General features: G+C 39.3%; 1 protein-coding gene and 1 pseudogene across 1 annotated transcript in view; one reads left to right on the top strand and one right to left on the bottom strand.

Annotated features, from left to right (window-relative positions):
* LOC107519760 (antigen WC1.1-like) overlaps window positions 1-24,416 on the top strand; it is a 28,799-nt gene extending 4,383 nt beyond the window's left edge. The window contains 11 exon segments of the mRNA XM_036235870.1: window positions 12,990-13,310; window positions 15,357-15,665; window positions 15,758-16,075; window positions 19,678-19,770; window positions 19,848-20,162; window positions 21,281-21,395; window positions 21,558-22,023; window positions 22,025-22,151; window positions 22,978-23,136; window positions 23,479-23,616; window positions 24,271-24,416. Of these exon segments, the coding sequence (XP_036091763.1) occupies window positions 12,990-13,310; window positions 15,357-15,665; window positions 15,758-16,075; window positions 19,678-19,770; window positions 19,848-20,162; window positions 21,281-21,395; window positions 21,558-22,023; window positions 22,025-22,151; window positions 22,978-23,136; window positions 23,479-23,616; window positions 24,271-24,416 (2,507 nt within the window).
* Window positions 16,628-16,746, bottom strand: LOC118614206 (annotated as a pseudogene).
* Window positions 24,417-25,928: the final 1,512 nt, after the last annotated feature.

Genomic DNA, 25,928 nt, shown 5'->3' with positions numbered 1-25,928 from the left:
GGTCCCTTGCCCAGGTTCAGTTATTGATCGAAAGAGAGTCTAGGTTTTTTGAGAAAGGAACCCTGCAGTGCTACCACAAGTGTATTCAACGTTCTCCAAATCCTCTCTAAAGGACCTATGGCTATAGATCATGGTAATCATGTACTAGGGAATAGAGAATACATACCTGGATTTTCAAAAGACCAAAAATACCCTTATGACCTTGCCCAATACACTGGGGAGTGAATGGAAGCCAATTGTAAATGGAGTCCTGGCTCTGGTTCTTCTCACAGTGGGTCTTGCAGTTTCCCAGAAACCGTAGCTGGAGACCGTAGTTGCCAACTCTCCTTCACTCCCACATCCCATCAGTTACTAAACTGGAACTGGATATTTTTAATTCGTTATTTAAAGTTATTATGTAACACTTGCTACAAAGAATACATTTAACTTATGTAATTTATGAAGTACGTAATGAAATTAATTCCACTTCACAAAAGGAATGTTATCAATAACACTCAAACTCTGTTCCCTTTGTTTTATCTCCTGGCCTTTCCTTCGGAAATAACTATCCCAGTTTTTACAAAATACTTTTATCACACATATATGCTTCTTTAAACAATAGCCTGTTTATTTTTTAATTTTCTAAAAATGGTATTCTCTCATAATTTCTTAGGATTTGCTTTTATTCATTTAACATTTCAAAGACTCATTCATATTTCAGTGTGCAGCCGCAGTTCACAAATACACCACCAATGATTTGTTTATTCTTTTGTCAAGGTTTAGGTTGTTTCCACTTTTGGCTATCATGAACACATCCTTGCTATATATATTCTCGTAGCTGTCTGCTAGTGCACATGTGCAAGAGATGTATTGGTATATTTTTGAGCATATATCGAGGAGTAGAAGTGTTGAGTGTAGGGTATTTAGCAGTCGTTTGGGTATATGTCATGGAGTAGAATTGTGAATGTTTAATTTATAAGGTAATGCTGAATTGTTTCGAAAGTGAGTATGAGAATTCCCGTTGATCTAGGTCATTCCTATACTTAGTATTGTTGGATTCTAACTTGTTCTTTAACTTAGTATTAATTTTTATATGCTAGTGACTTTAAAATGGTATTTCATCGTTATTTTAATATGCATTTCATTGAGCATCACTCTGTGTTTATTAGCCATTCATATTTCCCTTTCTGTAAACTGACTAATTTATGTCTATTGTACATTTTTCCATCGGGTTATCTTTTTATTACTGATTTTTAAAGAAGATCTTTATATATTCTGGAGACTAATTCATATGTATTACAAATAACTCCTGGAGACAGGCAAACTAATCGAGACCAAAGTTTCCTCTAGGAAACTGTACAACTGGGTTATATTCAATTTACCCATTTATTTTCTTCAGAAATAGCCTCTGCAGGTACTGCTTCTGATTCAAACGGCTGGAGTTCCCTTGGGATCCTGAAATCATCTTGGGTTCTGTCCTTACCATGTTTCAGTACTCTTAGGCATTTGTCTAGGAAAACAAACCCTAACTCGTTCAAACAATAGATGAAGATAATTAATGTTTGATCACGCTAGACATCACATGGCAACCTTGTACTTCAAAGAAAAAGAAATAGATGAATTGGGGTGGGGGTAACCTACCCACAATTTCAGGATACAATACTTGTCCTAGGATTTCTGGCGAACCACACATTTATTCTACTCTTTAAGGCAATGGGTCTCTTGAGGAAGGGCTGCCACCTAGTGCCGTATCTTTTGTTCTCCTCTATACTCTAGTCAAAGTTTTCTGGCAATCAGGAAACAATTATCCTCTGATTCCTGCTAAATGGCTTACTCTCAAATGTCACACACACACACAAAAACCATCTGTTTCAAGTTGGGTTACTATCTATCTAACCTGATCAAATTTTCCAATAATTTTGAAAATTTCCAAGAGGTCAGAGCTTAACACCCCTTTCTTCTAAGTTTGACTACAGAGACTATCAGTTCAAAAAATTCATGTGCTGACTCCACTAAGAACATCTGGCAGCAGCTGCTATGGAGCCAAAACTACTACTACTACTACTACCCCTATTATATATTTGAGGTCCTCTTACTTTCTATTAGTTCTCAAGGCAAAGTTATTCTAAGTTGTTTGGACCATGTTCAAGGCAAGCACAAGTCTGACAGGCTCCAAAACTCAGAGAGGTGAACTCATTTGAGGGTCACATCCTCTCTGCCTTTTGTGCTTTTGCAGTTCAATCAACCAGTTCAAGGTACCATTTTTTTTTTTTTAGTTTAAAGAGAACCAATTAATCTCAATCTCTTTGGATAAATGATCCAACAGGAGAAGAACACATTGTATGCGATGGTTCAGAAGGGAGGAAGAAAACATCAGTTATAGGGAATCCAAACCATTTGCTCCTGCGAACCCTAGATCAACAGCAGATGGCACCAAAAGGACCTTAGTAGCAACCAAGGGCTTTGCTGCCATCTCCTTTATTACCTTCTGTTCCCTACTCTGTTTACCAAAGATTGCTAAGAAGTGGTGATTAAAAGTATAGACTCAGAAATAAGTCTGACAGGAAGATAAACACCGTATGATTTCACTTATATGCAGAATCTAAGAAACAGAACAAACTAATCAAAAACAGACTCACAAATATAGAGGACAATCTGGTGACGGCCAGATGGGTGGGGGGTTGGGGGGCTGGAAGAAAGGAGTGAAGGGTTAAAGAAGTACAAATTAGTAGTTGATAGATGATCGAGGGGATGGGGAGCATTGCATAGGGAATGCAGTTAGCGTTAATGTAATGGTTAGGTGTAGAACCAGAGAAGGAGCAACCAGGGGGATTGTTTCATAAACTATATAAATGTCTAACCAATGTGCTGTAAACTTGACACTAAAAAAAAAAAAAAAAAAAAAAAGACCGAGGTGGTCAGACTACCTGGCTTTACAAGAACACATTTGGTAACTGGACAACCTTGGATGAGTTATTTAACTTGGTTTTTCTCTTTGTAGAATAGGGATGTTAATAAAAATTCTATCTCATAGGATGTTGTGAAGATTAGATGAATTATTCCATATCATCACATAAAATAGGTTCTGGTACACAATAAGCTTTCGAAGTGTTATCTATTACTTGTTGAAACACACTTCCCCCCACATTTTAGATCTTCAGTGGCATCTAACCTTGTCGCGTTGCCATCTGTCTTTTACCCTATACCTAGGCTTCATGGAAAGCTTCTTATGACCAAATTAACTGAGAAAAAAAGTTCAGGTCTGATTTACAGATGGTTCTGATGAAATGTTGGCACCATCTGAAACTGAATGACCGTAGTATTAAAGAATATCTCAAGGGCAGCGAGGAAGAAATATCTTTTCAGTGGACAGAACTTGGAGCAGTGCCTTTAGTTGCCCACTTTGCCTAGAGGGTGAGAAGGTAAGAAGTTATGGATATATATTGATTCATGGATAGTGCCTAATGGTTTAGCTGGATGTTCAGGGACTTAAAAAGAACAAGATGGAAAGATTAAGGAGAAGAAGAGGTAGGTAGATCTATTTCTTATAAAGGCACAACGTATGAAGATATTTGTGGCACAAGTGAATGCACACCAAGGTCATCGTCTATCACAGAGGTGGTGCTCAGAAATCATCTTGATAAGATAACATGCTTTGTGGATGCCTATCAATTGCTTTCCCGAGCCATTTCAGTGCTTGCTCATTGGACTTATAAACAAAGTGGCCATCATGTGAATAGAGGTTATAGTTGAGCTCAGCAATTGAACTTTCCCTCATCAAGGCTGATCTGGGTGCACTTTTGGTGAGTACCAAACCTGACAATTGCAGAGCCCCAAACCTCATTCCTAATATTATACTATTTCCTTGGAGACCAAACAACCATCTGTTAATGGGCTGCTTACATTAAATTTCTTTCATTATGTATAAGGATGTAATTATTTTCCTCACTGGAATAGACACTTATTCTGGATATGGATTTGTGCACAATACTTCTGCTTGTACTGTCATTTATAGATTTACTGAATTTCTTGTTTACCATGATGACATCCTACTTAATTCTGTTTCCGTATGAAGAGCTTATTGTACAGAAAAAAACTCAGGCAGTGTGCTTATACCCTTGGTATTCACTTGTCTTATCATGTATCATTTCATCACTCAGAAGTGGTTGGCCTGATAGAATTATGAAATGGTTTGTTAAAACTTGGATTATACAATCACCTGAATGACAACTCCTTGAGGAATTAGGGTTCTGTTTTATAAGATGTGATGTGTGGTCAGAATCAGTGACCAATTCATGGAGATTTCTTCCATAGACAGAAAACATATGTCTAGGAACTCAGGGGTGGAAGTGGGGTGGCTTTTCTATTGTTATGTAAAATTAACACACATGATTAGTTCTTTTTGCTCCTGCAACTTTGGGATCTCTGTTGTTATTTTATTTTATTATTAATTTTTATTTTTCAATTAGAGTTGACATTCAGTATTATTTTATCTTAGTTTCAGGTGTATAGCATAGTGGTTAGACAATTATATAATTTACAAAGTAATCCCCCTGATTAGTTTAGTACCTACCTGGCACTATACATAGTTATTTCAATATTATTGACTATATTCCTTATGCTGTATTTTACAACCCTGTGACTATTTTGTAATGACCAATTTGTACTTCTTGATTCTTTCGTCATTTTTACCCAGTCCCCCAACCCCCCTCCCATATGGCAATCACCAGTTTGTTCTCTGTATCTATGAGTCTGTTTTCATTTTGTTTGTTCATTTATTTTATTCTTTAGATGGAATGTTTGATTTAGAACTTTTAGTTCTCAAGGGATGAACCGTAATATAATTTGGTTCAATTGAACTGGATGTTGATAACATCATCTGCCATTTTGGACTCTTCATGCCATTGAACAAAAGGCAACATGGTAGGCAGAATTATGCCCCCTCCTCCCAAGATGTCCACATTCTAATTCCCAGAACCTATGAATATGGCAAAAAGGACTTTGCAGGTGTGATTAAGTTAAGGATTTTGAGATGGGGAGACTATCTTGAATGTCTCACAACCTGACTTTCTGGCTCTCCTTCTCTGTCTGGTGTTACCCCCACTGGGAATTTACTGTACTGTGCAGGACAATTTAGTTGTCTTGGTCTTTACATCATCCTTCAAGATCAGCTCAAAAGGACTCCCTTTCTACAATGCAAAATTCTTATTAAGCTGTTTTCTTCAGCAAAAGAACTCTTTCTCTGCACCTCATCTTTATCCTTACGTCATGTAGGCAGTACTATAGTACTTTTTAACAGCAAACATTTCTTCTGGTACATTCCTGTGTGGTTTTACTTGAAAAGTAGCCAAATGATAAATACATATATAAATATCCTGCCTCGTCTGTTGGGTCTGATAAAGCTTAGTAAGAGGCCTTATGGTCTCCACCTGTTAGTATGTTGTGGTTTGTCTTGCGAATCTTTGGTGACAGAGATTTGCAGCATTTGTGGTTATGTATTTTTTGGTGATAAGCTGTTTCTATGTTTGAAAATTAAAATTTGCTTTAATTGTTAAAATCTTATGCATTCGAAACTAAAATATCAGTTACCTAAATAATGTTCTTAAACATAGTTCTTCTTACTTTCAGATTTGGGTACTGGCCCAGGCTGAGATCGCATTTACTCTGTCTCCTCTCAGTACTCATTGTCTCCCTCCTAGAGCTCAGTATCTCAGTCCCATAACAATCCTTGGGAAACCCCATCCCTCTTAGTTTCTGCTCCTTCAGTGTTGGTCAGATGTTAGTGACGCTTCTTCTCTTGATTGCTCTGAAGTGCAGGGGTGGCTTTTGGTCCCATGCCCGGGAGAAACGACAGACGTTTTGATACAAGTTCCTCTCTTCTTGCTAGGAGAACTGTAGGAATTTCCTCAGAGGTTACTTTAAAAAGCAACAACATTTCACCAAGGCCTGCATTCTTTTAATTTTCCTTGAAACAACACCATTCAGTGTCATTGTACTAAAAACTTATCCTGTTACTTTACATGACATTGGACTTGTTCCTTGTAAAACAATAGCCCTGGCCTTTCAGAGCATTTGGTGATTTCTAAGCTGGGCACACATTACAGGAGTCTCCACTGTGAAATCCATGATGGGCACTGGCAAAAATTATTCCTTCAAACACAATTTATGCCATAACATAGAAAAACATGGACCCTCAAAGACTGGGTAATTCAGTTTATATTATTTTGAAATGTTTTAAAAATTAATAATATATTTTGGACACCTTTCTATATCATTCTTCTTCTTTTACACACTAACAATGTTTCATTGTAGTATTACAAAAATATAGAATATTACGGGGATAATATGGAAAATTTAATTGCTTCCAATTATTTCATTATATGACTGACACCCAATATACTCACCAAATCATCCATGTTTGGCATTTAGTTTTGGTGTTTTTTCTATTATGAAAATGTTGCTCAACTTCTTTATATTTAAATGTAAAGACTCTCCATGATCATTTCTTGTAACAACATTTTAAAAGTGGAATTGCTGTTTTATAGGCTGGGAGTACCTTTAATACTTTTGATACAGAGAAATTACTTGTCCGCCAGAAATGTTTGCACAAGATTTTATTTGCACTAACTTTGGATGAAAATGTTAGTTTCCACACACCCTCACCAATACTGGCCTTTTATCAAGTTATTAAATCTTAGCCAGTTTTGTAGGCAACACAGATGTATATTAGCTAATTTAATCTTTCATTTGTGAATTTCTTGTTCAGGACATCTGTATTTTTTATATTGGGATGTTTGTCAAATTTGTCATGATTTACATTGGCTCTCTATACTATTTATACTACTACTACCAGAAGCTTATACTGCATTCACTTATATGAACTCATTTGCGTGCACAACAGTTTTACAAGGCAGATAACATCTTTTTTATTAAAAAAAATAGATCAGGAAACTGAGGCAAAGCAAAGTTAAATCACTTGCCAAGGTGAGATGGATGTAAGTAGTAGAGGCAAAACTTGAACCCAGGCAGTCGAGTCCAGAGTCCCTGCCTCTATTGACTTATTCCATTTATATTTTCCTCAGTTTATTGTTTTTATTTTATTTTTCCTTTGTTTTTACGTTTGTGGAAGGTTCAAATATTAATAATCTATAAAAATTTCCTTTTTTTTATTTCTGTTTTCAGAGCTCTGTTATATTTCTTCACTTCAAGTTTAAATTATTTTATCTTTATTTTAATAATTTTATAAATATATTTAATACTAAATAACTATTTAAGTTATTTTATTGTAAGATATATGGTGATATCTAACTTTATTTTATTTTTTTCTGATATTATTTCCTGAATTATGTCATTTTTTTTTTCACTGATTTGAATGCCACTTCAAAAACATGATAAATTATAGCATGGAGTTTTCTGTATCTGCTTTTTAGAATTTATTTAGACTTCCATTCTATAAATGTTTACTAAATTAAAGATGGACTGGTAGAGTGTTAAGTCCACCCCCTTTGCCCTTCCCTAGGTGCTGAGGCCCTAGTGGTGATGAATAAAGTGTTGCCTGGCCCATTCAGCTTATAGCTTAGTGAGGCTGGAGATCAAAATGAGAATTTATAATAAACTCTGGTAAGTGCCATTAGTAAAGACATCAGTAGGGTTATTTAATCTAGGCGGAAAAAGCAGAGGTTTTCCTAGAGAAGTAAAATTTAAGTTGACTTCATGCATTCTTGAAATGAAATTGCTTATTGTTTATAATTTGTGGTGTTCTTGATAATGTCTAATATGATATATTATGTGGACCCATGTATACATACATGTTTAGTATATATTTCTATAATATCATTTATCTTAAATCATGTATTTCAACTATTAAGGCTGAGAGATATGTTCTAAATTCTTATTACTATTATTCTGTCAATTTTTCTTTACATCTTTAAAAGTTTTTTAGTATATATATACTTTCCTTATTTTTTGCTTTATTGAGATATAATCAATATATAATATCGTGTACACATAAAGTGTACATGATTTGAAATGTTTATATATTATGAAATGATTAATGAAGCTAGTTAACACATCTGTCAAATCACACACATTCATTTTTGTGATGACAACTTATTTTTGAAATACAGTATTATTAACTGTAGTCACCATGCTTAACATTATAGTCCTAGAATTTGTTTATGTTTTAACTGACAGTTTGCGCTCCTTGAACACCTTCATCCATCTCTTCTCTCTGCCCCCACCCTGCCCCTTGCAACTACGAATTTACTCTGTCTCTGAATTCCGTTTTTTAAAAATCCCATACATAAGAGAGATTATATAGTATTTGTCTTTCTCTGTCTTATTTCACTCAGCATAATGCCCTCAAGGTCCATTCACGTTGTTCCAAAAGGTAGAATTTCTTTCATTTTTATGGCTGAATAATATTCCATTGTGTATATGTATATGTATGTGCATATCTATACCTATCTGTATCTATAAATCTACATATCTATGTATAGCTATCACATTTTCTTTATCCTTTCATTCATTGATAGATGCTTATGCTGTTTCCATGTCTTGGCTATTGTGAATAATAAACATGGGGTTGCAGATATTTCTTTGAGATCATGATTTCATTTAATCAGATATATAACTAAAATGGAATTTCTAAATTATGTGGTGGCTCTATTTTTAATTTTTTGAGAAGCCTCTATACAGTTTTCATAGTGGCTGTAGCAATTTGTAATCTCACTAACAAAATACAGAGGTTTCCTTTTGTCCACATCCTCTACAATACTTGTTATATCTTATCTTTTTGATAATAGTCATCGTAATAGATGTGAGGTGATAGCTCATTGTGGATTTGATTTGCATTTCCCTGGTGATTAGTGATGTTGAACACCTTTTCATATGCTTGTTGGCCATTTGTGTATCTTTTTGGGAAAAACGTCTATTCAAATTTCTTTACCCATTTTAAAATCATTATTTTTTACCAATGAATCATACGAGTTCCTTATATATTTTGTATAGTAACCCCTTGTCAGATATATAATTTGCAAATACTTTTTTTGATTTCATAAACTGTCTTCTTATTTCATGGATTATTTCTTTTTTTTCTACAGGGTTTTTTAAGTTTGATGCAGTCCCATTGTTTATTAAGATTTTGTTGCTTGTGCTTTGTGTCATATCCAAGAAGTCATTGCCAAGACCCATGTCAAGGAGCTTTTTCCTTATGTTTTATTCTAGAAATTGTATGGTTTCAGGTCTTACATTTAGGTCTTTAATCCATTTTTAGTTAATTTTTGTTAGTGGTATAATATAGGGGTCTAGTTTCATCCTTTTGCATATAAATATCTAGTTTTCTCAGCACCATTTATTGAAATGATTATCCTTTCCCTACTGAGTATTCTTGGCTTCCTTGTCAAATGTCAGTTGACCAGATGTGCATGTCTTTATTTCTTGGCTCTCAATTCTGTCCCATTGGTCTATGTGCATGCAAACGAATTCTTTTTATATGTCTTGCTTAAGTTTTGTTTGGCTTATTTACTCTAAGATTTGGTGTCTTTCATCAGTTCTGGAAAATTCTCAGCCCATATTTCTCAAATATTGCCTCTGCACAATTCTCTCTCTTCCATGTCTTTCTGTCTCTGTCTCCCTCTCTTCTTTCCCACATTTAGATTTCACTTATTTTAAATCTTCTTACTCTGTTTTATGTGTCTGATCCTCTCCTCTCTATTTTCATCTGTTTGTTTCTCTGTACAACATTCCAGATAATTTCTTCTGACTTATTATTCACTTAACTAATTCTCTCTTTATCTGAGTTTAATCTGATGCAACAAATATATTTTCAACAAATATATTTTTCATTCACAGAAGTTATTTTGGGGTTTTAACAAATTTTCTATGCATTTTTTTTTAGCCCCTCATAGAGTCTTTAGTTCCTCATAGAGTGGCAGTTATATAGCTTAGTTTCTGATGTAGCTACTATCAGAAGTCTCTGTGTTTGCTTCAGTAGTTTCTCTTGATTCTTGTTAATGGATCTTTGTTTCTTTGTGTGTCTATTTATTGTTGACAATGTACTATCACTTTATAAAAAATATTCATAGAATTAATTTGATATCTAAGATGAAGATAATTTTCTCTACAGAGGGTTTTATTTTTCTTTTTAAAAATAATTTTATGGTATTATCAGTAGTGGTCCACCTTAGTATAAGTATAAAAATTGGCATTGTCTGGACAGTCGAGGGCTTTAGACTCTGAATCTAATCCTATACAAGGGCATGATATTTCATATAAGGGCATGTTCTAGCCTATTGTGGAGAATGTCTTGTTAGATGTCTCACCTGGGTGGGTGTTTGGGATTTGATTTATGCATCTTCCCTATCAAAGGTCATAAAAAACACATTTTCTGGGATAGGCTAATCTCCTCAGGAAAAAAAGCACATCATGCTCCTGTATCTCAGTGGATTCCCATTTCCACTTCACATTTGTTCTGATTTTTCCTTCCTGTCTCATCAGGTTTTTAATAGTTTTAAGATAATTTTTAGTATATCTTATTCCACTTATTTATTTTCAGCAGAAGAGCCTTAATAACCAAGCCTGCTATTACTAAGAAACTCTCCTGGAATCTTCTGCTTGTTTGTCTGTGTCATCGACTAGATATAAGCTATCTGAAGGAAAGAAAATTGTCTTATTATTTTCTATATTTATAGCACTTAACCCAGGACTTGTTTCTCAATAAATAATTCTATTATTACTAAAAGTAGCTTTTTGTGTACAACTAGGGTCTCATTTTAACCTTTAACTCTTACCTCAATGTCAGACTTTTAAAAAACTCAGAGTAGGCATCACAGGATGTTTTCTCTTTTTCTACTATATTCTTTACCTCCTTCCAATTTATCTCTATTATCTTCCTACAATGGACCTCCCCAGGTGCTATAGACAAAATTGTGCCCCTCCAAAATTCATAGGTTGAAGTCCTAGCCCCCAATGTGATTGTCATTGGACATAGGGTCTTTAGGAGGTAATTAAGGTTCAATAAGTTTGTAAGGCTGGGCCCCTAACCCAATAGGGTTCTCTTCTTAGGGTAGAAGTTTGATAGGATGATGTGGAAAGGATACACAAATTCTGATATTTTATGATATTTTACCATGTACACCTCTGTTTTTTTTGCATTGTTTTGTGTTTATGTGTTTCTTTCTGTTTCAATTCTTTTATAATTTTTTAGGCTATAAGAGGTAACTAAGGTTCAATGAGGTCATAAGGGTGGGGCCTTAATCCAGTGGGGCTGGTGGCCATATCAGGAGGGAAAAGAGAGAGATATCTATATCTCTCCCCTTCTCTCCTGTGCACAGGTGCTGAGGAAAGGCCATGTGAGCATACAGCGAGATGACAGTGGCCTACAAGCCAAGGGAAGATGTCTCGGAATAAAAATTACCTCTCTAGCACCTTGATTTTGGACTTCCCAGGCTCTGCCTCTAAAACTACAAGAAAATAAATAAATTTATGTTGTTTAAGCCACGTAGTTTATGGTATTTTGTTATGGTTGCCTGCCTGAGCAGACCAATATACCAAGGTTCTTTCCAAGTTCAGCATCTTTCTAGATGTTTCTTTCTTTGATGATTCACTTTTGTTTTCCAGAGTGGAAGCATATGGAGTCAGGAATAGACCTGAACAGTGAGTGACCTTTGCATATCTTTCTTGCAAAGGCATCTCAGGGACAGAGTCCTGATTAGATTATAAGAAAACAATGATCATTTTGATGACCCCAATTCAAAGCTGATGGAGATGATTCTAGGGCCTCAGAAAGCTCACTTCTTTGTTCCTGATAGAAAAGCAGGAACCTGGCTACTAAATGAGAAACAGATATGATGAGAGAGATGGTTTGGGTCTCAGTTCCAGGTAAGACCAATGTTGTAGAATTGGTCACTCGGGAAGAAATCTTATTCGAATGAAGCTTTTAAGCCACTGATATAGATCTTCAGCGTTTCCATCCTACAGTTTTCTGACTCTGCAGGGAAACTCTAAATTAGTTATGTATTGCTGTGCAGCAAATTACTGCCAAACTTGGCAGCTTAAAACAGCAAACATCTAGAATCTCATAGCTTTTGTGAGTCAGGAATCCGGGCATGGCTTATTTGAGCTCTCTGACTCATGATCTCTCACAAGACTGTAATTATGTCAAGGTTCAGCTGGTGGTGAATACCACCCATACTTACTTACGTGTTGATTGGCAGCATTTAGGCCTTGGAGGACAGTTTAGTTGAGAGCCTCAGCTCCTTGTTGGGTGTTGCTTAGAAGCCTCTCTCAATTCCTTGTCACATGGGTCTCGCCACACACAGTTCACAATATGGCAGCTGGCTTCATCAGAGCAAGCAAATGAAAGAACAAGATAGGTCAACAAGAGAAAAACCAGGATCTTCTTGAAACTGAATCTCTTAAGTGGCATCTCATCACTTTTGCCAAATTCCACTTGTTAAATGCATATGCTACTAGGGTCAGCACATATTCAAGTGTGGGGGAGATTACATTAGGGCGCGAATACCAGGAGGTAGGGAGCACCAGGACATTTTACAGGCTGCTACCACACTGTCCTCTTTTCCAAAGATGAGAATGCTCCCAATGGGACAAAGAAGGGGAGGGAAGATTCCTCCACTGGCCTTGTGGGCCACATTCTATAACTGAGATGGTGAAGCTGGGCCTTAGGTATATCTACTGGGCTGGATGCATCCAGAGTCCTCCCAAGGCCTGCCTTCAGTGGTGCGCCTGGAGCTGGGTCCCACTGGCTTGTGAGACGCAATTGTGTGTATCTCTTCCCAGCTCCACATTTAGTGATACCACATTGGTAACTTAATATTGGCCACAGCGGGAACACTTACACCACAGAAATAAACAATGTTACACATCAGGGCTTTTAAAATTGTTATTGTTACCTCAGAGAACTAGTTTTTTAATACTTCCCAGCGCAGCACTGTGTGGTGTCCTAAAACCTTTCCTGTGTCCTGTATTCTGTGTCTGTTCCTCTCTTGCAGCTGTGGAGCTGAGGCTGAAGAATGGAGGCCACCGCTGTGAGGGGAGAGTGGAAGCGAAGTACCAAGGACAATGGGGCACGTTGAGTGATTACAACTACCAGTTGGAGGATGCAGCTGTGGTGTGCAGACAGCTGGGATGTGGAGATGCTGTCGATGCTCTCGAAAATGGTCATTTTGGAGCAGGAGTTGGGCCCATTTGGCTTAAATATCTTAATTGTAAAGGGACAGAATTGACTATCAGTGATTGTCACCATTCTCCTTTTGATAACTATCATAGTTATGGCTTTAGTCATAACTGGGATGCCGGAGTAGTCTGCTCAGGTAAGGCCTGTCTGGTCTGGCAGACAGAAGGAATAGCCTCAGGCTCCAGAAGGAATAGCCTCAGGCTCATTCCAAGAATAACTGTGAGAATGCAGGATCACAGCCTTTAGAGCATACTTGGGTGAAGACCAGTCACACAGTGAATCCTAGAGTATTAGGTGCCCAAGGGAGCACAGGGCTTGCTTGGCCATGGACAGTAATGGGTCCAGACCTATGAATCACTGGATCCTTCTCTCTGTGGTGTGTCATGAGAAGTAGGGAGATGGGATCAAAAGTTTCATATATAGCTGGGTTATAGCTGTGTGAATTAATTTCATCATTGTAGCTACTTATATTCTTTCGTGAGACGGTTAGTCAGGTACAGCCACAAAAGGGGACTTGGAAGAAACACAGGAAAACAAAGTTTATTATACTCACAAGTCCTAGAGAGACAGAGTCCCTTAATGCCACAAGGGAGCCAAATGGGGAAATGCCAAAGAAGCAGGCTCATGCAAGCAGGTGAGAAGAAAAGAGAGAGAATGAAGACCTGTCGACAAATGACTTATATTGGGAGTCAGGGTGGAGTACACAAGCAAAAGGCATAAGGAGACGTCATTAGTGTGTTTGAATGTTGCTAGATCATATCAGGGGAGGGCAAAAAGGGGGACTTTTGGCAGGGGTCCACTGTATCACATTGGTCACCTGGTCACCTGGGTGGGGTGCTCGCACCTATTTGTGGGGGTGTTGAGGCAGCAGGAAAATGTGAAGTTTTAAAATTTACAATACAGTAGCTGGAGCAAAACAGATACTAGATAGTGAAGCCAAGAGAACTATAAGTGGCACACAAGAAGGGCTCAATACTGTCTTGTGTATCTGACCTGCCAAAGTGGAGGCAGTGAAGACAGCAATGAAACTGGAGTGTGAATTGATGGTGTTAGTATTTGCCAGAGTTGTTCCCAATTGTTTTCACAATGGTTCACGAAAAGTGTAGGACACTAATGCCATCAGAACAGCTTGACTTGGGGAAGATATTATCAGATGTCGCAGTGAGTTCTAAGGTACATGGGTGGGTATTAGGAAAGGGCTATTCCATTTGATGGAATTGTGGGGCAGGTGGAGACCTGAGCATTTTTGCAATAGGTTCTTAGCAGCCAAACAGACTCAGCTCTTAGCCGGTCAGTTCTTTTGTGTTATGCATGAGGAAGATCCCTGGAAAACTGGTCTTTTTCAATCTTGCCTTCAGTAGATCTTCAATGATATAATTCAGGCCCCTAAAAAAAGAATTATATACAACTAATGAGTTTGGAGATAAGTATACATCTGTGTGAAACCATGACCGTAATCTATGCCTAGGGTTTCAACAGAAATGGGTCAGATTAGCCTGTCTCTTTGCTATGATCTCTGAACTTTTTTAACATCCAGACTTATCTTTCCAATTTAGATCACCTAAGATATTCTTGGAATTCTTTTGCCACCCAAAATTATCATAATAATAAAATATGATACCGTAAAAGTGGATTTGTTAAATGTCTATATTTCTAATCTTGTGCCATCAGTCTATGTATAAGTGGACACGCATTCATGGATATAGCCTTTGTGATTTTCCCTGTTCCCAGTCATTTGAGAATTGGCTCCTGAGAGAGATACTGATCAGAATTTGAGCCCCATAAATCTCAGGAGGGCTTTTCTAACCTTTCGTGACTGATGGGTCTCTACCCTTTCGTAGACCATGTTCCTCTAGGTCAGTTCTGTTCTTCATACCTCTTCATTAAAGCTTGAATGCTTATGTATTGTGCAGTTTTTTAGGGCCCTATAGATCATAGTTCCCTAGATGAGGACTTCACTTCTCTAACGAATACCAAAATACATGTCCCCGGTATTCAGTCATTACAAATGATCTGTCTTTAGAAACTCATTCATAGAGTTCCCATTTTGACATTAATCATAAAATCCTCTTCCTATTTCCCTGGGAAAAGGAAAACTTTAACAACATTGTTTATGACATGTCACTTCTAATTGCCAACTTTTGATCATGAACACTCACTGGGTTGGATTTTTTTCTCTTAGAATTTCTGCGCCTGGCTGGAGGGGATGGACCCTGCCCAAGGAGAGTAGAAGTGCATTCTGGAAAAGACTGGATTCCAGTGTCTGGTGGGAACTTTACATTTGCCACTGCTCAGGTCATCTGTGTGGAGCTGGGGTGTGGTAAGGCTGTGTCTGTCCTGGGAGACCTACCAATCAGAGAGTCAGATGGACGCATCTGGTCTGAAGAGTTCTGGTGTGAGGGGCATGAGACAAAGCTCTGGTTCTGCCCTCGAGTGCCCTGTCCAGGGTGCACTTGCCAGCACAGTGGAGCTGTTCAAGTTGTCTGTTCAGGTGAGATGTAGAGCAGGGCTTTAACCTCCATGCATATCTGTTAGAATAAGAAAAACATAAGATCTGGTTGCAATCCTGTCTTCTCTTACCAGCATATACAGAAGTTCGACTCATGAAAAATAGCACATCTCAGTGTGAGGGACAAGTGGATTTGAATATTTTTGGAGAATGGAGAATGCTCTGTGCCTCCCACTGGACTATGGCCAATGCCAATGTTGTTTGTCATCAGCTCAGCTGTGGAGTCACCATCTCTACCCCAAAAGGAGCATACTTTGTGGAAGGAGGTAATCACGTCTGGAAAGCCCAATTTCATTGCTCAGGGGACGAGTCCTTCTTATGGAATTGCCCTATGATAGCCCTGGGCATTCCTGGCTGTACCCACGGAAACACAGCCTCTGTGATCTGCTCAGGTAAGAGAGAGGGAGGGGCCAACTGGTACTCAGTAAGTTCCTTGAGTGAAATGTCCCTAAGAGCAGACAATATGGGAAAATTGCCTTCAAAATTAAGATATTTTATGGTGAAACAGGGTTCTTTTTACTGTTCATTTATTTTTCTTTTTTTAGTTCAGGGTGAGAAGTGTTAAGAGGAATAATATTTTTTAAAAATAAACAATATTATTTCAGTTTAATCATAGAGAATAATTTGTAAGTAATAAGTATATTCCTTGGTTATGTACGCCAACTCGGATTAATAAAGAGAACATTAATAGCATTCAGGAAGTCATCTTTCCATCTCACTAATCACTCTGTCCTCCCTCCTCTCCAAAGACAAGGTCCTCAAAGAACTAAGCTCAAATTTAGTAGAAGAAAGGAAATAACAATGATCAGAGCAGAAATAAAGAAAATGGAGACTAAAAAGACAATTGAAAGGATTGATGAAACTAAGGACTGGTCAAACCTATGTTGACCTCACAGATTGCAAGGACTTGTCAGCTTACAATCATTATTTTTTTATTTTTTACTCTTTTACAGCACCTGCTCGTCTTCGGTGGTCTCCCATCCAAGTACTAACCAGGCCCAACCCTGCTTAGCTTCCGAGATTAGATGGGATCCGGCTTATTCAGGGTGACATAGCTGTAGATTGATTTTTTAAAAAGATAAACAAAATAGAAAAAAACTTTTAGCTAGACTAAGAAAAAAAAAATAAATAAAATCAGAAATAAAAGAGGGGACATTATAGAAATACAAAGGAATGTACTCTAAGAGGCCACTACAAACAATTATATGCCAACGAATTGGATAACCCAGAAGAAATAAATTGTAGAAACATACAGTCTACCAAGACTGAACTATTAAGAAATAGAAAATCTGAACAGACCAATAATAAGCAAGGAAATTGAATCAATTCTCAAAAATCTTCCAATGTAGAAAATTTAGGGGAGATGTTTTCACTTATGAATTCTACCAGACACCTAAAGAATTTAAAACCAATTCTTTTCAATCTCTTCTAAAAAATAGAAGAGGAGGAAAAACTTCCAAATGTATCTTATGAAGCCAGCATTACCCTGATACTAAAGCCAGATAATGACTTTGAAAGAAAACTATAGACCAGTATCCCTGGTGAATATAGATGCAAAAATTCTCAACAAACAATTAGTAAACTGAATTCAACAACACATTCAAAAGATCATACGCCATGACCAAGTGGAATTTATTCCTGGGATGCATGGATTGTTCAATATACACAAATCAATAAATGTGATGTACTACATTAATAGATGAAAGTTAAAAATCATATGATTGACTCCATAGATGTAGAAAAAGCCTGTGACAAAATACAATATCTTTTCATATAAAACCTTCAACAAATTGGATATAGAAGGAACATGCCTCAACATAAAAAGGGGCATGTGTCACAAATGCACAGCTAATATTATACTCAAGTGTGAACAGTTGAAAACTTTTCCTCTAAGATCAGAAAAACTACAAGGGTGCCCACTCACTATTCATATTTATGTAGTACTGGAAGTTCTATCTAGAGCAATCAGTCAAGGTGAAGAAATAAAAGCAACCAAATTTGAAATAAAGAAGTAAAATTGTTATTATTTGAAAATGATATTATTTTATATATAGAAAATTCTAAAGACTACCAAAAAAACAGAAGTAACAAACAAATTCAATAAAGCTGTAAGATATAAAATCAGTATAGAAATCACTTACATTTCTGTACTCTAACAATAAAACATCTGAAGAAGAAAGAACAAAACTACCCCATTCACAAAATTATAAAAAAAAAGATTAAAATACATTAGAATAAATTTCACCAAGGCAGCAAAATATCTGTACAATAAAAATTAGGAAACTCTGATAAATGAAATTGAAGAAGACCCAAACCAATGGAAAATTATCACATGTTAATGAATCGGAAGAATTAATATTGTTAAAATGTTAATACCATCCAAAGCCATCTACAGATTCAGTACAATCTGTCTGAAAATTCCGATGGCATTTTCCACATAATTAGAAAAGCAATCCTAAAATTTGTATGGAATCACAAAAACCCCAATTAGCCAAAACAATCTTGAGGAATAAAGTCGAAGGCATCACTCTTCCCGATTTCAAAGAGTATTACAAAGCTATTACCATACCAAAACAGTATTGTATTGGTACGAAAACAGACACATAGATCAACTGAACAGAATAGAAAGCCCAGAAAGAACCCATGCATATATGGTCAATTAATTGACAGTAAAGGAGCCAAGAATATACAATGTGGAAAGGATAGTGTCTTCAGTAAATGGTATTGGCAAAACCTAACAGTCGTATGCAGAAAAATGAAACTGAACCCTTATCTTACAGCATATACAAAAATCAACTCAATCATTTTTTTTTTTGTTGGATTTGACACCAAAAACAAAGACAACAAAAGCAAAAATAAACATGTGGGATGACATCAAATTTCTAATGCCTCTATAATTCTCCTGGTTTTCCTCAAATCTCTCTTCTTTTTGCCTGGGTATTATGGATTGACAGACATTGTAGGTGAATATTTGTAGAATATCTTCTCCCACTTGGTTGGTTCCCTTTTAGTTTTGCTGATGGTTTCTTTTGCTGTGCAAAAGCTTTTTAGTATGATGTAGTTCATTTGTCGTTGTTTTTTTTTCTCTTAATTTTTCTTCTTTTGACTTTAAAGTCAAGGTCACAAAACACTCCTGCAAGTGTCCATAAATTTAGTGCCTATGTTTTCTTCTGTGTATTTTATAGTTTCAGGTTTTATATTTAGGATTAGTTAATATAAGTTAATGTGAGTTAGTTCTATGTATCATGTCGGATAGCAGTCTTATTTTATTCTTTTGTGTGTGGCTTTCCAGTTTTCTTCAACACCATTTATTGAAGAGGCTTTTCCTTTCTCCATGTATGTTCTTGGCCCTTTTGTTGAATAGCCAAGCCATGGAAATAACTGGAGTGTCCTTTAATAGACGATTGGATATAGAAGATATGGTACATATATACAATAGAATACCACTTGGACATAAAAAAAAAAGATGAAATATTGCTATTTGGACAACATGGAGGGATCTTTAGAGTCTCATGCAAAGCGAAAGAAGTCAGATGGAAAAGGATCCCATACATGGGATATTAAACAATAATCAACAAATGGACAAACAAACCAAACCAACAAACATAGATATAGACAACAGAATGGTGGTTACCAAAGGGGAGGGGAGGTGGGGAAAAGACCGAAAGGGTAAAGAGGGTCACGTGCTTGGTGACAAAAGGAGACTAAACCGTGGGTGATGAGCACACAATAGAGTATACAGATATCATAAAGTTGTACACCCGAAATCTATATGATGTTATTAACCAATGTTATCCCAATAAACTGAATACAAAGACAGAATATAGATATTGTCAGAAGCAAAATCTCCACAAAGAAGTTGAACTCTAAAATTATGATAACATTACTGCTATGTTACAGCTTTCGTCTCAGACCCCATCACTATGTTATTTGGTTTAATTCATTATCTTGTTCTTCAACCCTACTAACCCTCTGTCCACCGCTGTTTCTGTAGGAAACAAGACCCAGGTACTGCTCCAGTGCAGCGACTCTGCGTCTGAACCAGCAGGCTCTGCAGCTTCAGAGAAGAGCACTGCCAACTGCTCAGGTGAGGGTCCCACAGGACCAGAAAAGCCTTCTCTTTCCGTGTGTAAAAGCCCCATCGCCACGACTCTCTCTCCTCAGACAGCCCACAGCTCCGCCTGGTGACCGGGGGTGGTCCCTGTGCCGGCAGAGTGGAGGTCCTTCACCAGGGCTCCTGGGGCACCGTCTGTGATGACAGCTGGGACCTGAACGATGCGCGCGTGGTGTGCAGACAGCTGGGCTGTGGAGAAGCCCTCCATGCCACGGTCTCTGGACACTTCGGGCAGGGATGAGACCTCATCTGGCTGGACGACGTGAACTGCACGGGAAAGGAGTCGCACGTGTGGAAATGTCCTTCCCGCGGCTGGGTGCAGCACGACTGCGTGTACAAGGAGGCTGCAGGGGTCATCTGCTCAGGTCTGCGCTGCACACTGTGCATAGGCTGGGGGAGGGGATGCGGGCTCTAGAGGATGGGAGTCTAAGTCCTGCGGGGTGCTGCTCAAAGGGCCAGAGGACATGGAAGAAGCTTCCCTCCACAGTGTCTTGTCTTTCTAGCAGATGGGAAGGTTGGTGCTTTCATTTTCTCCCTCAACAGATGAAGCTCTGCTCCTTCCTTCTCAGCAATAGTCCCACAGAGCCATTTCCCACAGTTTCCATTTGAATGATGAGCTCACTCTTCAGTTCATCTAGTGGTTAAAACCTGAGACCCACTGTACTAGTTTCTATTTGTTGCTGCAACAAATGGTCACATAATTAGTGGTATGCAACAATGTGTATTTATTATTTTATAGTTCTGTAGATTAAATACCCAACACAGATCACACTGGCAATAGTCAAGGTGTCAGAAGGGCCGCATCCACTCTGAATTCTGGGAAAATTTCATTTGGTCTCGTTAAGCTCTACAAACCGTGTGCATTCCTTGGTGTATAGCCCCTTCGATCATCACCAGACAGGTAATGTTGCATATCTCCAACCATTCTTCCATAGTCACATCCCCCTTTAATGAAAGCCAGGAAAAATATTCTACTTTTAAGGTGAATGGGTCCAAGAATGTGATTAGATGGGGCTCACTTGTTTACTCCATGGTATTCCAGGTTTATGTCAAGATCCCAAGGTCCATATCTTAATCACAGCCGTGACGTCCCTTTGCATAAAAAGTAACAGTTGCACAGGTTCTAGGAAGTAGGGTGCAGACATCTTTGGGGGTCCGTTATTCTACCTACCACTCACAACCCACACTCCCTTTCACATAGTCTGTCAGAAGCCTCGTCAGTAAGTAGGCTTCAGCTTTCCTTCTGTGCAGTGCCCAGGGTGGTGTTCCTCTCAGTTCGTGCGTGCGTCACTACATCATTGTGGTAGAACTAGACAGACACACATGAACAAAATCAGGTAAGAGGGAGACAAATTTTCAGTCTCATTAGCTGCTTTCTTGGCAGAGTCAGGGATGAGTGTTCATAATCTGTGGGAGAGAGAAAAAACCCAGGGCGTTGAGTGGAATCTTCACTATGCCCATTCTTTCTGTCTTTCAATTTTAGAGTTCCTGGACCTCAGGATGGTGAATGAGGATCGGGAGTGTGCTGGGTGGCTGGAAGTTTTCTACAACGGAACCTGGGGCAGTGTCTGCCGCAGCCCCATGGAAGCCATTCAGGGGTGCGTATGTGTGGGTGCGTGTTTGTATTTGTGTGGAATATGGACGGTGATAAGAAATAAACCTTTTTTAAAAACAGAAGTAAAGAGATCATTTCAGCTGGTGATAAGGGCTAGGATTCAGTGAATGTCGCAGTAACTCAACCCATTCTATTAATTATGAAGCCCGTGTTTTCCCTTGTCATTGGAGCCAAGGACCTTAAATAATCCTGTTTTGGGACCAGACCACGCCCAGCTGCCTTTGATCCAGGGCTTCCCCATTGTCTGCTTCTGCAGGAATGAGACCCAAGAGCTGTGCAACTGCTGCGCCCCGCACAGGTACATGAGCCCCTCCCACCTCCCCTGTTGGTTCCCAGGGGCTCCGTCCTTCCCACCAGGCGCAGTAACAGGAGGTTCTGCTGCCTTTTCAGACAAAGAGAAGCTCCGACTCAGGGGAGGAGACACCGAGTGCTCAGGGCGAGTGGAGGTTTGGTACAACGGCTCCTGGGGCACAGTATGTGACGACTCCTGGAGCCTGGCAGAAGCCAACGTGGTGTGCCAGCAGCTGGGCTGTGGCTCTGCTCTGGAAGCCCTGCAGGAGGCGGCGTTTGGCCCTGGAAGTGGACGCATCTGGCTGGACAAAGTGCAGTGTTGGTGGCAGAGAGTCGTCCCTGTGGGCCTGTGCTGCGGAGCCCTGGGGACAGAGCAACTGCAAGCATGAGGAGGATGCTGGAGTGAGGTGCTCTGGTGAGTGGAGGAGCTTGGATTCCACAGGCTCTGGCTGAGCCGGGGCTGGGCTGGGATGTGATGGGGAGTTTGTATTCAGAAAGCAGCTAGGTCCTTAGCCTTGGATCTAGGAGAGATAGAGTTGTGAGGACTCACGATTGGTATTGGGGTACCTGAGGGGTGACTTCAAAGCTCTCATGAGAAAAGATGGCTGCCATGTGACTGACCAACTCCTGTGTTCTAAACTCCTGTTTAGAATAGGAGTCTAGGTAAAAAAACAACATTGCCCACCCAGCACTACAGCGGCTACAGTGCCATGGTCCATGGGCAGAGGAGAATATACAGGTTCATGGGACTTGTTTTGTGAAATCTCTGACATAATCAGCCGACTCAGGAAAGGAAAGATTTTGAGGAGCAACTTGGTGGCGGGGAGGTATCAGAGTTTTTCCCTGGAAAAAATTCCCTTCTGTGGTTCATCATGCTGAAGTTTCTCAAGGGGTCTCAGGCCTTTTGCATTAGAGAAGCTGAGGTTTTTCACCTGCCCACAGGTGTTGGTCCTTAGCAGATGCCTATCCCAGGGTTGTTTGATGCTCTGGTCTGTTGAGGCCACAGTAGGGGTTGAAGCTGTGTGCCCTGGCCCTCAGAGGCTGTTGCAGCCTCGAAGCTCCCTGATAATCCCAGCCCTCCCTTGGACCACACTGGAGTGGAGTTGAATTTGTCTCAGGACACGGCCTGGGGGAGTGCCCACCAGGGCTGCAGACAATCCTGTTATGTCTGAGGCTAGGGCTTCACTGTTCTGAGCACTCTGAAAATGGTGGCATAAGTGAGTTTTTCTCTACTCATGTCCTTCTCTAAAGTCTCTTGCCTTTGTTCTCCTTAGGGAGCAGACCTGACCCAAATCCTGTTCCTGGCATCTTCTCCCTGCCTTGGATCCTGTGCCTCTCCCTGGGGGCCCTTCTCTTCCTGGTCCTGATCATCTTGGTGACTCAGCAGTACAGATGGAGAATGGAACACAGAGATGGGCTTCAGGGGATGCTGGGTAATATAGAAATTGTTTGGAGGCAGGAAATGGGGCCATGTATGACAAGGGGAAACCCGGTCTGTACTTACCCTGTTAGTTTTCAAAATCCATCTTCTCCATGGTAACCTCTAAGGGCTGAATATAGAGCTTTTTAGGGTTGGGGTGTGAGCACTCACAAGTCATGGCTTCTTATGTGAGACAAGAAAGAGTAGGGACTGAGTTGTGAATACAGTGTCAGACAGAGGCAGAAAGTACAGACATGGTGCATGGTATGAGACTATACAGGGGTCCCAGCAGCCCCGAGGGATTTTCCACATGCGAGCATTGGGGACAGTGAAGGATTAGCTTGTTGGTTTAAAGGTTCTCAGCTGGCAATCTCTGATCTGCTGATGGTTTGCTCAGCTTTATCCAGTGTTGGAGATGCTCTCGATGAGCCTATGCACGAGGAGATTAATCATCTCATAACACCGAAGAGAGAGGATCTGCCAAACAGCACAGGTATGTGTCTCTGCCTTCCCCTCCTGGGGCATCTGGTTGTCAGCTACCCTCTGGCTAATCTGCTCCAGACGTTTCAATGGCCAAACAAAGACACTCATTTTCCAGAGAAGAGTAGTTCTCCATCTGAGGGCTCAAGTGATTCCTTGGGAAGGGGGCAACTGAGCAAGAATCCTGTAATTGTTTTTGTGGGCACCTGGGAACACAAATCAAGGCCACCAAGAGCAGAGTTAGATCGTCAGTGGGGAACCGAGATTTCTCCAGATGTGATCTCCTGTGAACTCAGGACCTGAAATTGTGGGCTCAGACCTGACAATTGTGAAAGGAGAAATTGTCACATTCCACGTTATGATTCTTAACATTCCTGGGCCAGATTCATGCTGATTGTGTAAATCAGGGAAAAATCTTCAGAGAACCCTCGTGTTGGCCACAGAGATCCTGTGATCCAGTGTTTCTCAGATAACCCGAGGCCCCAGAGACCCACGTGGACTGGATCCTGATAAGATTGCTCTGATACATTCCTGCTGTAACTAATATTGCATATTCTGAGCCTCCCTGAGTATTAATGGATCCCCAGCAAGGCTTTGTCATTACCATTGACTACACCGTCCTTCCCCTTTGTCATAATTCTAATCGAACTTCTCTTTACTGTTGCAGACTCCTCTCTGTACTTTCCTAGAGGGGCAGCTAATCCTAGGAAAGGAGAAGATAGCCCCAGCCTGCTCCATGGGGAAATAGAGAACCCCATGTATGATGACATTGAACTAAGTGCTCCTGGGACATCTACAGTGGCTTTCCCATGATGCTGAATTAAAAATGAGATGAGGCCTCATATATTCTAACTGCACGTATTCCACTAGAGTAGTGCTGAGCTATAATTGTATGATATGGAAATTGCTCATAATTAAATATTCTGAATAAAGTACTTTTTGCTTTATTGATGATTTTAGACGATGGGTTCCCCATCAGTTTCTCTCAAAGGAAATGCAAGGTGAGTGAACTGACCTGTTTTCTCATGTCCCCCACAGGCCACTCAAGGCATTATTTGATACAGGCTCACGAATGTTCCAGGTCATTCTTACTTAGACAAGGGACTCTAAAGTTGGTCCGCACTCCTACTCTCCTTCCTAGCAACGTGAACTCATAAAAAGAAAACCCTATCCTGAACATTCATGTATGCTCTTCCCCGAGATGTCACATCGTCTGCTTTTAAACAATTCCTAGACACCAGACTTGGGTATCAAAGTGTCAAAGTAGAGGATGGGAGTTTGGCTAGTGGGAGAGAATGAATACAACTTTTCTTATCCTGCTCAAATTTCATAGAATAATTAAGAATGTAATTCTACATAACTGTCTCTTCCTTTTCCATCTCCAATTCTCTAGACTAATTTTTCATTTATTACTCAAAATGAGAAAAGCTGCAACTATTTTCCTTCTACCTAACCAACCCACACTTTAAACCTCACTTCTAGGTTTTATAGAAGATAGGCACAATATTGTATAATATTCAGTTTTGTTTATGAGTTTATCTTCCTAAGAGTAAGCACTTAGTTCAGAGCCAGATTTCATAGTTTTATGCTCTTCAAGAAAAGTGTAAATTCTTTATCTAAAGGAAGGCAAGAGCATAGTCTGAGGGGAAGTGTAACACCAATTTTTCAACGTAGATTTCACTTGAGGAAAGAAGAATGTTTGAAGACTAAATTTCCTAAGGTCATTTGGGGTGAACATACCTAGATTCTTAAGTGAACAGCATTCATCTATGAAGCTCAGAGTATTTATTACGAATATTTTCCTTTCATCAGAGGTGCATGTGAAAACTTTGCAGTAATGAAGACAGAACTATCATTTATTTGATATGAAAATGGCAACATGAAAAAGATTTTCACAGGGTATCTGGCATACTTGCTCCAAAAATGGCACTAAGTGGTGCCAAGCTCAACATCGTCATGCTCAGAGTCCTCTTGTCGCAGGACCAATGAGGATCCTTTCTCTCTCATGCTAGAGTTGATAGCTTTTCTAGGAGGCTGAAGAGAGATGCCTGAAATGATTGAGCAGAATCCTGGTTTCAGTGGTGACAAAAAAATAGGACAGAGTCCTCTGGTGGAAGGAGACTAGTGTAAAGTGGCTACAAAATATATAGGCGCGGGGGTCCAACACTTGTCTGAAAGGCTAGATAGAGCTACTTCATACTGACTCAGTTGCTCTTGGAAAGGAGGTGGATGAATAATGTCAAGGACTGAAAAAGAGACAGGAATTCTCTCTTCCACACTAATCTGGTCTGATTTCTTAAGAAATGTAGGAAGGAGATGACCTCT

The sequence above is a fragment of the Rousettus aegyptiacus genome, unplaced genomic scaffold (genome assembly GCF_014176215.1).
Source record: "Rousettus aegyptiacus isolate mRouAeg1 unplaced genomic scaffold, mRouAeg1.p scaffold_m13_p_2, whole genome shotgun sequence".
Lineage (NCBI taxonomy): Eukaryota > Metazoa > Chordata > Mammalia > Chiroptera > Pteropodidae > Rousettus > Rousettus aegyptiacus.
This window is presented reverse-complemented; position numbering and strand designations above follow the sequence as displayed.